Genomic DNA, 14,147 nt, shown 5'->3' on the forward strand with positions numbered 1-14,147 from the left:
CTTTCTCGTCATATCTATGAGGACCCCAAAGGGTTTAAAATCGTGATCGTGATTGGCGTTTTTTGACCTTTCTGTGACCGTGATTGCCGAAATTTCCATTTCTGTGATCGTGATGGGACTTTGCTCGTGATCCGTGATGACAAAAAAATCAAGTCTCGTGATCGTGATCGTCATTTGTTTTCGTGATCGTGATGGGCATTATTGCAAAGCATTTTATTTTCAACGTACATTTTTCACAGCTGTATCACTCTATGATCCTCTATTCGTCAAGGAGCCAATCCCGATTGAAGGGAAGCAACAACACATTCAGAAATATGATTTTGACAGCGATTGCTTCCCTTTAAGAGAACCAATCACACACAAAAAAGAGATCCAATCAGAAGGCGAATTGCAAAAGTCTGCCAAACTTCATCCAATGGAAGGGCTTCGTGCTAAAATTTTGAGTGCATTCAGTCAAATTCGAATTCGAAGATCAAAAATGGCGTGCAGCGGTACTGGCATCGAACTTCTGTTATATTTTGTGGATTCAAGCCAGACCAAAGCATGCGGCGAGAATGCCTTCCTTGATGGAAAGGTCCGGCTACGGGTCCGTCTTTCCGAAGACGAAATGTCAAGGTATGTTGATCTATTCAGGGCCGGACTAGGTAAGTACTAGAGGGGGGGGGGGGGGTTACAGATGGGGGTCCAGGGGGCAAAGCCCCTTGGTGGGGGTCCAGGGGGCGTAGGAACGTTTTTTAATGTTTCTGGAGGGAAAGGAACGAAAAAGGTAAATTCGACAGCAAGCTGTATAGGCAATGAAGAAGAATTGAGATTGTTGTAACTCCCCTAAGTTTTGGGAGAGGTATAGGAATACCTTTTAACGTACAAAACACTCAGACACAGTCAACCACTCTTACTCTAATCACTGACTCCACAACCAGGCAACATTCAAACCAAAGTTTATTATTTACACACACGACAACACCGCATTCACATTCACATCCAATCACAATCGCTCAAAATCAAAGATAGATGAAGAAGGTAGAATTATCTTAAAGTTTAACAAAACAAATTGGCTATAAGAATTTATAACTTGATACTAAAAGAACTGTAAATATCCCTAAATATTACCACCTACCACCTTAATTCCCTGATCCCGAAAAGTCAAGAAGTCTCTTTATAAATCTATCTCAACTCAAAATCCGCTTATCTTCACCTACAGTAATCAATTAACCCTGTTATTTATTAACTAACTATTATTTCTAACTTACATTTACACTAATACCTCGTGATAGGGACTACCTACGTTTATTGCTACACTGCCTTCAACCTTGATGCATACGATCAACGCCAAACGCAGCTACACATGAAACCAGTAGGCCCAGCCACCAATAATACTAATTAACTTAACTTTAAATAACAAGACTCTCAATTATCTTCCACTTATTTCAACACAATAAATGGTACGAACATTAAGTCATCACTAACACACTCAAATTAATCCACAATGTAACAACCTTACTTCATAGCAACAAATTACAATATCACTACATAATTTTCTCTTCGCGCGTAATGATCATGACGTTTCACAACCAAGTCCAGTTCACATCTCGCCGATCCACAAAAATCAACGTCGCTCAAACAAAACATAAAAAATAAAGACACTCCAGATTAGTCCCGTTGAATCTTCCACTTGCACAATCTTTATGTCTTTAATATGTTTAAATTCACTTATAGGTCACAATGCTTAGTGAAGCCACAGCTGCATAACTCGAGGCACACAGATGCCATAATATATTCTTGTGCCCATACTGCTCGTGGCAATAGAATGCCAGCACCTTCCACCACTTTACTCACTGACGGTGGGCCACCTCACCTCCACAGCTCACACTTGCGACACACCGGTGGTCAAACACTCCACCAACAACACGCCTTCCTCCCGGGTAACGAGTCGGAAGCATCTTTCTCCCGGAAACTCATGCTGTCTCCTGTGTCGTTCGTCTCTCCTGGCTTGGACTCGCCCACAGCCACGCTTCTATGCTTGAACGCTGTTGTAGGAACAAAGCCAAGTATAACTACTTGTTCCCCAACAATACTTCAATTATCTCCCCTTACCCACAAAGTCCACAAATTAACTCTCCTAACAACAATATCTCCTTCATTAGACTTCCCATAATTATCAATACTCATCAACTTTCAAAGTCCCCTCTTTACTTAATTACTCATTAATTACCATAATTAACTACTTAATTAACCACCCTGGCCATCTCGTCAAAGTTACCATTTAACTTTAACCACAACATCATTATCAAAATACCAGAGTCCCAACATGACCAATTATGTAATAATTCTTACAATTTTCACTCCCTTAAATACCTAATTATAGTCTTTACTTTTATACAATTGTAAAGACACCATCATCAATATAAATGTACAAAGTATTTACAACTCCCATTTCACAAAGTCAATACAACATGGCTGCCCCCATAATCAACAATTCCTATTTCATTATTTGACCCAACCATTTACAAGCAGCCCCTTCACAAACAACGCCACTTCTCTTACCCCTTATGAATTTAAGTCATATTACATAGTGGCACCTCGTTCTTTCCTCTTTCTCTAACCGTGATGACGTCACATATTTACAACCAACCCCCCGTCTTCTGTCTTGACAGAGAACTCCCGTTTAAAACCTCCCGTACCTCGTCTCCAAATTTCCGCACTAACAACTACTACACGACTATTCTCTGGAATTAACGCTCTCTACCTTAAATACACCCTCCAGAAAAATAAATCCTTCCCACACATGAGTTCACTCGCAGTAACTGCTGACACCTCTTTTCTTCTTTCCACCAGCCAACTCGCTCTCCCCACTTCTTGTGCTTGAGCCATTTCAGCACAGGTCCTTTGTGCCAAGGGGACTCCATTTATCTTCAAATTTAGATTCCCTCTCTCGTCCTTCCTACTTCTTGCACAATGAAAAACTGTCCACCCCCTTTCCCTTGTTTCCCATTTTCCCTCTCCCCTTTCTACCCCCGACACCCTACACATAAAATGACACCAACCCAGGAAACTAAAAAACTAAAACTCTCTCATACACAAACACTACCGAACCAACAAATTTTGACCCTGAGCACGGAAGGAGAGAAAAACTACAGAATTTCAACACACCTTGCCGTTCGAGGACTGACCACCCGTAGAACCCTTGAAGCCACACCAAGACAGCTGGAACACAACTTGTCTCCGGGGTCGAATAAAACATCAACACGCCGGTCGGCCGGATAGAGCATTCACATCAACCATCCGTTCTCTTCACAGTTTTACACAGCAGTGACCTTCGAGCCTGTGACTCGTTCACGCATCACGCAACCCCACGTGCGTGAATACACTCCCGCGATTGGCTGTCCATAGCCACGGACACACACCGAGTCACTGTATAGGCACCCATCTGAGCCAAAACCGCACGAAACCCAACTCATGCACGAATTACAAATAATTCATGGCTGGACTTGGGCAGAGTTTGTGACAAACCCCCCACCCAAGTACAAAACACCCTGTATTGAACCAAAAATCACACACCTCTGCCCAATGCCAGGAATCCTAAAACGTGTAATCCAACCACAACTCCCCCTGAACTAAAACACTACCCAACTCTACTGACATCCATGGACTTGCAAAAAATGATCCAGCCCACCAAAATCAGTCCATTTTGATGGTTCAATGCTTCCCACATCTGGTTACTCTTCTGAGCGACTGAGCAAGTCGGCCCCCACGTTGTCTCTTCCAGGAATCGCCTGGATGGTATACATGTAGGGTTGCAGAGCCAACGCCCACCGCATCAACCTCTTGTTAGTCGCCTTCAAACCCTCCAGGTACTCCAAGGGTTTGTGGTCGGACTGGATGCAGAAAGGTTTTCCGTAGAGGTACGGGCCAAACTTCCGCACCCCCCACACCACCGCCAAGCACTCGCGCTCGATGGTACTGTAGTTACGCTCTGCTGGCAGCAACTTTTTGCTCGCACAGGCCACCATCTGCATCCCGTTCCCCTGGTCTTGGAGTAGCATCGCCCCCAACCCAACACCGGATGCATCTGTGCGAAGAGTGAAAGGCACGGAGAAATCCGGCAGCTTGCACACCGGCTCTGTGGATAACTTCACTTTCAGCGTATCAAGGGCCACCTGCATAGGCTTCGTCCATATGACCTTGTTGGGCTGTGACTTCTTGGTTGCGTCTGTCAGCGGAAGTGCAATGTCAGCAAAACCCGGCACAAATCGACGGTAGAATCCGGCTAGTCCTAGGAAGGATCGGATCTGCCGCTTTGTTGTTGGCCTGGGCATCTTCGCTATCTTGTCCATCTTCCCTTCCTCGGGTTGAATCATTCCATTTCCCACCATGTGTCCCAGGTACTCCAGGCGTTTAAACCCCAAGTAACACTTGGATGGTCGAGCTGACAACGATGCTTCCTGCAGCCGCTGGAATAAAGCTCTGAGACACTCCAAATGACGCTCCACGGTTTCAGTTGCCACCAATATGTCGTCAATGAAATTGTCGATCTCGATCATGTCGAGAGGGCTCAACAGACTCCTCATCATCCTTGAAAAGATGGCTCCTGACGTCTTCAACCCAAACGGCATCACCGTCCACTGGTAACACCCCTGCGGTGTTGTGAATGCGGTCTTGGGCTTGTCTTCTGCCGCCATAGGGATCTGCCAGTATCCCTTTGCCAGATCTATCTTGGATAGATATTTCGCCTTGCTGAGCTTGGCGAACATGGCCTCCATGTTTGGCATAGGTTCGGCGTCAAACTCCACTATCTTGTTCAAACGGCGGTAGTCGGAGCAGAACCTCTTTTTTCCGTCTTTCTTCTCCACGATCACGATTGGAGAGCTGTATGGGGACACCGACGGTTCAATGACCCCCATCTTCAACATCGCGTCGACTTCTTTGGCGATAATGTCCCGCGTCGTGAATGGCAAGGGGAACTGACGGACCCTAACTGGTTCGTCATGCGCCAACCGCATGCTACACTCTGCCAGCGAAGTCCTCCGTGGCAGATCAGTGATGACATCCTTGTTGTCCTTGAGGATTTCCTTGATCCCTATATGCAGTTCTGGCGTCTCTGGATCCAAGTGCACATCCTCGATCGTTTCCTCTGACGTCAGGGGTATCAACGGAATGTCTTCGTGAGATGACTGCACTGTTTCCCACTCCTCCCCTTCATCCACCACACACACCGTTGCTATCGCTGCAGGCCGCTCCACATACTTCTTCAGCATGTTGGCGTGGAACAATTTCTGCTTGGGCCCTATCCTGATGCGGTAGTCACACTCGCCCACTCTTTCCTCCACGACGTAGGGTCCTCGCCAAGCCATCTCCAACTTGTTTTTCTTGAGAGGCAGGAGTAGAAGAGCGCGATCTCCAGCCTCGAAGGTCCGGCGTTTGGTCCCGCGGTCGTAGTGCTTCTTCTGGCGCACTGCTTCCTCACACAGATGTTCCCTAGCAATTTTGCATGTTTCCTCTATTCGGTCCCGGAGGTTTAACACGTACTCGGACGCAGTCTGCGCTTCCTTCCCATCTTCTCCTTCTTTTGTCCAGAGATCCCTCAAGATGGCCATGGGTCCCCTCACCGTACGGCCGTACAGCAACTCAAATGGGGAGAACCCAGTACTTTCCTGCGGAACCTCCCTGTATGCGAACAAGACACCTGGGATAAACCGATCCCATGTCTTGGGGTCCTCCACACACAATTTCTTGATCATGGCTTTCAATGTGCCATTAAACCTTTCAACCAAGCCGTTGCATTGCGCATGGTACGGCGTAGTGGTTCGTCCCTTGACGGCGAGCAACCGGTGAACTTCTCGCATGACGGCCCCGGTGAACTGTCCACCCTGGTCCGACAGGACCTCCTTGGGTATTCCCAACCTCGTCCACATTGTCCACAGCGCTTCGGCCACCTTCTCTGCCTCGATGGACTTAAGTGCCACAGCCTCGGGGTAGCGCGTCGCATAGTCCACCATCACCAGGATGAATCTCGCCCCACTGTCAGCTGCCGGCTTGATCGGCCCCACCAAATCCACCGCCACCTTCTCAAATGGAACATTGGGCAGAGGCATTTGCCCAAGCGGCACTTTGGCAACTCGTCCCTTCGGCGTGACTTTTTGGCATCGGTCGCAGGACTGACAGTATCGTCGCACGTCTTCGCACAGGCCTGGCCAATAAAAATCTGCCCATAGACGTTCGCGGGTCTTCTTGGTGCCCAGATGTCCTGCCATGGGTGTGTCGTGGGCGAACTTGAGTAGTCCTTTCCTCAAGGATCTGGGAACGCATATTTGTGAACACTCCAATTTCTTCTCCCGATAAACCCTCTTGAGTATCCCACGAGACATCTTGAACTCCACCATGCCCTTTCCTGCTTGTATCTGTTTCCCTTCCTTCGCCAGTCGTTTTGCGCGCACTAGTGTTTCATCTTCCTGTTGCAAGACTTTCAGCTGATCCGGAGTCACTTGCAGCCCTTCAATCTGCACCACCACCACCGGTTTCACCGGCCGTGTACCTGCTTCAGCCTGTGCTCTGGTTGTCACTGCCGCACACAACGCCCGTCTGGGATACATCGATACTTCCACCCAGTCTCCGCTCGTAAGCTGGGCCAGGTTTCCCAGAAAAATGTCAGGCCTGATGTTGTCGTTCACGATGGCAAGAATCCTCTCACAGATGTACGGCGATTCTACGTCAACCCATGCTAAGGGATACGTCTTTGTGCAGCCTAAGTCGGCAAACTCTACGTGCACTGTCCCGTTGGTGTAATCTTCAGGCCTAACAAATGCAGCCTTTACCATGGTCTTGTCTGCCCCTGAATCACGTAGACTGATTGCGTCTCTCCCGTTAACCTTGCACCTTCCCATCGGCCGAAATGGAATTTTCTCGCAGTCTTGGCACAACGGCTCTGACGGCTCGGAAGATCTCGTCTGGTCATCTTGCTCGGTCGTCATGCAGGCGTTCGCGGTACACTCCCTGGCAATGTGTCCCGTCTTCTTGCACCTATGACATATCACCCGATTGTTGTATTCCCGATTCCAGTTCGTCTTTTTGTTCCTGCTGCCCTCTACTGGCCTCACTTGGCCCTCTGACTGCTCTGCCTGTTCCTCCGATCCCCCTCCGGTCTTGGTACCCCCGTTGCTTGTAGTCTTCTCCTTTTTCTTTTCCTCCTCGTCCATTTGGCCCCCGATGTTACGTTTTGCGTTGAACAATCTGGCGTCCCGTTTTGATTCCAAGTGAGTGAACGCTAACACCGCCGCTTCCTTGGCTGTAGCTGGCTTTTTATCGCTGACGTACTGGAACAGCTCACCCCGGAAATTTGACATCAACTGTTCTCTCAGGATCAGGTCATACAGCCGGTCATAGTCTCCCGCACACTGTGACATCGCTATCCATTGATCCAACAGGGTCTGCAGCCGACGACTAAACTGTACAAAGTTCTCGTCCCCTTGCTTTGTGATGTTTCTGAATTCCCGGCGATAGTGTTCTGGAGTATGATGGAACTCTTCTAACAGCGCAACCTTGAGCATATCGTAGTCGCTGGCATCCTCGGGAGTCATCCGTAGATATGCTCTCTCTGCGCGACCCTTCAATTGGTCTGCTAATCGACCTGCCCATGTCGCCCTGCTCCACCTGTGTGTTGTCGCTGTTCGCTCGAAGTGGAGGAGGTAGTCGTCAATGTTGACAGAGTCATCACAGAAGGACATCTTTACCCGGTATTTGTCAAAACTCGGTTCTCTCTCAGTCCCCCCTGTGCGCAGAGCTAACTCCTCTTTCCACCTCGCCTCACTTGCTTGCAGTTCCTCTTCCCGTATGCGACGCTCCTCCTGGCGTCGCTCTGCCTCATCTCTGCGCCGGACTTCTTCCTCTTGTCGTCGGGCTTCTTCTTTCCTTTCTTGGAACTCCCGTTCCTCTCTCCTTTGGGCCGCCTCATCCTTGCGTCGGGCTTCTTCTTCCTTGCGTCGAGCTTCTTCTTCCTTGCGTCGAGCTTCTTCTTTCTTTTCCTGAAGTTCACGTTCTTCTTTACGTCGGGCTTCTTCTTCCTTGCGTCGAGCTTCTTCTTCCTTGCGTCGAGCTTCTTCTTTCTTTTCCTGAAGTTCACGTTCCTCTTTACGACGGGCTTCTTCTTCCTGGCGTCTGGCCTCTATTTCTTGCCTACGCTGGGCTGCTTCTGCTTGGCGTCGAGCTTCTTCTTTCTTCTCCTGAAGTTCTCGTTCCTCTTTGCGTTGTCGCCGCTCTTCCTTCCGCAACTTCGCCTGCGCCACTCTCTCCTCGACGATGGCCGCCTCCCTGCGCACTTGGGCCATCACAAACTGGGCCAACGTCGCCCCTTGCAAACCCAAGCTTTCACCCTGACTACGGAACCGTGCTAACTCCCTGTCTACCGACTCATCGTCAAACCCATTAGAACCTTGGACCATGATCGGCGACACTCCCCTTACAGCTTGACCCTCACCGTACCCCATCGCCAAACGCTGCGCCCCAACAGACCTCGTCCCCAACACTCCTGGCGTCCCCAAAGACCTCTCCACCCTCGGCGTAGAAACCGCACCCGGCATACCACCCGTAGCCAACAACGTCGCACCACCACTTGGTACAGTGAACCGAGGAGGGGTTACCACTAGGGATGCAGCCGCAGACGTCGCTGGAACCTTCTCCTCCATCCTAGCCGCCCGCCTCAACTGACGCTCATCCCGATCTGAATTCGACATCTCCTTGACAACCAACCTCACCTTGACCCCAATTCCAAAATTGATCGCCCACAACAAACACGGACAGAATAATACAAAGCAACAACCACAATAGAACTTACCCAAACAGCTAGCTGACAACCTTGGTAGAGTGAGATCCGAGTGATCAGTTCGGACCCCAGGTGTGCTCAAACTCACTCGTTCTCTCTCCTTCCTCTACCGGGTCAAAATAGCCACCCAGGCTTAAAGCCTTTAAGTCGCCCGCCAACCGCCCACGCTAGTCCTCATTCATACCCTTTCACAACTGATTCACACGAGTCACGGCCCTTACTTCCCGATGCTATCTAAACCCTTCCTAATCCCCGAAATGAAACTCCTATCCCACCGCTGCCACCATTGTAACTCCCCTAAGTTTTGGGAGAGGTATAGGAATACCTTTTAACGTACAAAACACTCAGACACAGTCAACCACTCTTACTCTAATCACTGACTCCACAACCAGGCAACATTCAAACCAAAGTTTATTATTTACACACACGACAACACCGCATTCACATTCACATCCAATCACAATCGCTCAAAATCAAAGATAGATGAAGAAGGTAGAATTATCTTAAAGTTTAACAAAACAAATTGGCTATAAGAATTTATAACTTGATACTAAAAGAACTGTAAATATCCCTAAATATTACCACCTACCACCTTAATTCCCTGATCCCGAAAAGTCAAGAAGTCTCTTTATAAATCTATCTCAACTCAAAATCCGCTTATCTTCACCTACAGTAATCAATTAACCCTGTTATTTATTAACTAACTATTATTTCTAACTTACATTTACACTAATACCTCGTGATAGGGACTACCTACGTTTATTGCTACACTGCCTTCAACCTTGATGCATACGATCAACGCCAAACGCAGCTACACATGAAACCAGTAGGCCCAGCCACCAATAATACTAATTAACTTAACTTTAAATAACAAGACTCTCAATTATCTTCCACTTATTTCAACACAATAAATGGTACGAACATTAAGTCATCACTAACACACTCAAATTAATCCACAATGTAACAACCTTACTTCATAGCAACAAATTACAATATCACTACATAATTTTCTCTTCGCGCGTAATGATCATGACGTTTCACAACCAAGTCCAGTTCACATCTCGCCGATCCACAAAAATCAACGTCGCTCAAACAAAACATAAAAAATAAAGACACTCCAGATTAGTCCCGTTGAATCTTCCACTTGCACAATCTTTATGTCTTTAATATGTTTAAATTCACTTATAGGTCACAATGCTTAGTGAAGCCACAGCTGCATAACTCGAGGCACACAGATGCCATAATATATTCTTGTGCCCATACTGCTCGTGGCAATAGAATGCCAGCACCTTCCACCACTTTACTCACTGACGGTGGGCCACCTCACCTCCACAGCTCACACTTGCGACACACCGGTGGTCAAACACTCCACCAACAACACGCCTTCCTCCCGGGTAACGAGTCGGAAGCATCTTTCTCCCGGAAACTCATGCTGTCTCCTGTGTCGTTCGTCTCTCCTGGCTTGGACTCGCCCACAGCCACGCTTCTATGCTTGAACGCTGTTGTAGGAACAAAGCCAAGTATAACTACTTGTTCCCCAACAATACTTCAATTATCTCCCCTTACCCACAAAGTCCACAAATTAACTCTCCTAACAACAATATCTCCTTCATTAGACTTCCCATAATTATCAATACTCATCAACTTTCAAAGTCCCCTCTTTACTTAATTACTCATTAATTACCATAATTAACTACTTAATTAACCACCCTGGCCATCTCGTCAAAGTTACCATTTAACTTTAACCACAACATCATTATCAAAATACCAGAGTCCCAACATGACCAATTATGTAATAATTCTTACAATTTTCACTCCCTTAAATACCTAATTATAGTCTTTACTTTTATACAATTGTAAAGACACCATCATCAATATAAATGTACAAAGTATTTACAACTCCCATTTCACAAAGTCAATACAACATGGCTGCCCCCATAATCAACAATTCCTATTTCATTATTTGACCCAACCATTTACAAGCAGCCCCTTCACAAACAACGCCACTTCTCTTACCCCTTATGAATTTAAGTCATATTACATAGTGGCACCTCGTTCTTTCCTCTTTCTCTAACCGTGATGACGTCACATATTTACAACCAACCCCCCGTCTTCTGTCTTGACAGAGAACTCCCGTTTAAAACCTCCCGTACCTCGTCTCCAAATTTCCGCACTAACAACTACTACACGACTATTCTCTGGAATTAACGCTCTCTACCTTAAATACACCCTCCAGAAAAATAAATCCTTCCCACACATGAGTTCACTCGCAGTAACTGCTGACACCTCTTTTCTTCTTTCCACCAGCCAACTCGCTCTCCCCACTTCTTGTGCTTGAGCCATTTCAGCACAGGTCCTTTGTGCCAAGGGGACTCCATTTATCTTCAAATTTAGATTCCCTCTCTCGTCCTTCCTACTTCTTGCACAATGAAAAACTGTCCACCCCCTTTCCCTTGTTTCCCATTTTCCCTCTCCCCTTTCTACCCCCGACACCCTACACATAAAATGACACCAACCCAGGAAACTAAAAAACTAAAACTCTCTCATACACAAACACTACCGAACCAACAAATTTTGACCCTGAGCACGGAAGGAGAGAAAAACTACAGAATTTCAACACACCTTGCCGTTCGAGGACTGACCACCCGTAGAACCCTTGAAGCCACACCAAGACAGCTGGAACACAACTTGTCTCCGGGGTCGAATAAAACATCAACACGCCGGTCGGCCGGATAGAGCATTCACATCAACCATCCGTTCTCTTCACAGTTTTACACAGCAGTGACCTTCGAGCCTGTGACTCGTTCACGCATCACGCAACCCCACGTGCGTGAATACACTCCCGCGATTGGCTGTCCATAGCCACGGACACACACCGAGTCACTGTATAGGCACCCATCTGAGCCAAAACCGCACGAAACCCAACTCATGCACGAATTACAAATAATTCATGGCTGGACTTGGGCAGAGTTTGTGACAATTGTAAGGACTCATACTTTTCATCACAAAAATCGTTGAAGAAAAATGTCTTTCGAAAGGGGGTGAGAGGTGCGATTTCTCCTCGGATTTCATGATGATCCAGATGCAACCCCCCCCCTCCCTCCCCCACACAAAAAAAGAAAAACAAGCGTTTGGGAGGTACATGCTTAAGCCAGGGGGGGGGGGGGGGGTTGCGCAACCCCTGTAACCCCCCCCCCCCCTAGTCCGACCCTGTCTATGTTGCTCTATGACTGTTCTGAATGTAGGCAAAGATCTTGAAATTTGTTCAAGATCTTTGTGTTTGATTGTGATCATTGACATTGTCGTCATTGCCACGTCCGGCTGTCACTCGCTCAGTGTGACCTCGACTGGCTCGAGTCTGATCGAGTCTGCGTGTAGCCAAAACCGAAACTAGAAATGTGTTTTTCATCCCAGCAACGTGGACACGCTTGGCATAGATTCTAATTGTCGCTTCTTTGCATTAAGCTTGGATTTATTTTAGCGCCTGTAAACTTATCAACAATGGGTTAAATTCAGGAACTATGGCGGGGAGACGTGCCAGTTTGGGTCACTTGATCCTCATGTCAAAGTCAATCAAAGTCATGTTCGTTGGGTTTTTTGCTATTATAGACTCTACCATCACACATACATGTACTTTAATTTCAATCCACCCAATAGTTTTTGAGAAAATGGGTTTAAAAATTTAGCTCTGGAAATGTGAAATTGTGCAAGTATATATTCATGTGTGTGAGTGAGGGTGTGGGAGTTGAATGTGTATGAGTGCAGGGGCGGATTAGGGGGGGGGTTACAGGGGTTCCGGAACCCCCCCCCCCGGCTTTCAAAAAATAATTAATACTAACTTTAAAAGAAATAATGAGTGGCTGCTGACACCAGTTGATCATGTTTAAATTCAAGGATAAGCCATAAATTGTTCATAAAATAGCTAAAACTCTTCAGCTTCTGGGGCCAACGGGGCCTTGCCCATGTACCCCACAAGGTCTACCTCTGGACCCCAGGTTGTAACCCCCCCCCCCCTCTCTGGCTTAACTGCTCCGCCCCTGGAGTGTCTGTATGAGAGAGAGAGAGAGAGCGAGAGAAAAAACAATGAAAACAACATTCTTGTTACTGATTACAAATCATGATATGTATTTCTATGTGTGAATGAAAGAGAATTCAAAAAAAATAATAAAAAAGTGCAACAGTTGTCACTTTGTGTTGTATAAACAATAGATCCAGAGGAGCGAATGTGTGGTTGTGTTTACTTTGACACGTGCTTTCTGTACCTGCAACTTTTACCGTGACCGTGATTTGCCACTGGTGTTCGTGATCGTGAAAACAAAAATCAAGGTAACTGTGAATAGATCGTGAAAGCTAAAATTTCTCTTCCCGTGATCGTGATGATACCCCCCCTTTGGGGCCCTCATCTATGGATCTCTTCTCTCATTTGGCAAACTTCTCCTCTATCGATGCAGTCATGACACGGTGGTCAATCTGGCTCCCGTTGAAAAATATCAGAGAGGGAGAGGGAGAGAACAAAAGAGAGAGAGAGAGCGAGAGAGAGAGAGAGAGAGAGAGAGAGAGAGAGAGAGAGAGAGAGAGAGAGAGAGAGCGAGAAAGCAAGAGAGAGACTGAGAGACTGAGAGAGAGACTGAGATACTGAGAGAGAGAGAGAGATAGAGAGAGAGAGAGAGAGAGAGAGAGAAAAGACTCTCAGGGCTCAGGAATGTTTTATTTCAGGCCATAGCCCATAAGCAGGGTGATACACAATTACAAATAGAAATGCATAGAAAACATGTTAGGCGCACAGGCAATCTGCTTTAAGTTGTTTAACGGGTCAATCATAATATATATGTAAAACTGGAACTCCTCCACGTACAGGCAATCTGCTTTAAGTTGTTTAACGGGTCAATCATAATATATATGTAAAACTGGAACTCCTCCACGTACAGGCAATCTGCTTTAAGTTGTTTAACGGGTCAATCATAATATATATGTAAAACTGGAACTCCTCCACGTACAGGCAATCTGCTTTAAGTTGTTTAACGGGTCAATCATAATATATATGTAAAACTGGAACTCCTCCACGTACAGGCAATCTGCTTTAAGTTGTTTAACGGGTCAATCATAATATATATGTAAAACTGGAACTCCTCCACGTACAGGCAATCTGCTTTAAGTTGTTTAACGGGTCAATCATAATATATATGTAAAACTGGAACTCCTCCACGTACAGGCAATCTGCTTTAAGTTGTTTAACGGGTCAATCATAATATATATGTAAAACTGGAACTCCTCCACGTACAGGCAATCTGCTTTAAGTTGTTTAACGGGTCAATCATAATATATATGTAAA

General features: G+C 46.5%; 1 protein-coding gene across 1 annotated transcript; it reads right to left on the reverse strand.

The window, feature by feature from the left end:
• Positions 1-3,716: 3,716 nt before the first annotated feature.
• LOC138958120 (uncharacterized) lies at positions 3,717-11,790 on the reverse strand. Its single transcript, XM_070329190.1, has one exon. It carries the CDS (start codon positions 8,724-8,726, stop codon positions 3,717-3,719), a length of 5,010 nt encoding a protein of 1,669 aa, XP_070185291.1. The 5' UTR covers positions 8,727-11,790.
• Positions 11,791-14,147: the final 2,357 nt, after the last annotated feature.

The sequence above is a fragment of the Littorina saxatilis genome, linkage group LG1 (assembly GCF_037325665.1).
Source record: "Littorina saxatilis isolate snail1 linkage group LG1, US_GU_Lsax_2.0, whole genome shotgun sequence".
NCBI classification, from domain to species: domain Eukaryota; kingdom Metazoa; phylum Mollusca; class Gastropoda; order Littorinimorpha; family Littorinidae; genus Littorina; species Littorina saxatilis.

Coding starts and splice junctions, on each gene's coding strand:
- LOC138958120 (XM_070329190.1), bottom strand. CDS start 8,726: ATGTCGAATTCAGATCGGGATGAGCGTCAGTTGAGGCGGGCGGCTAGG.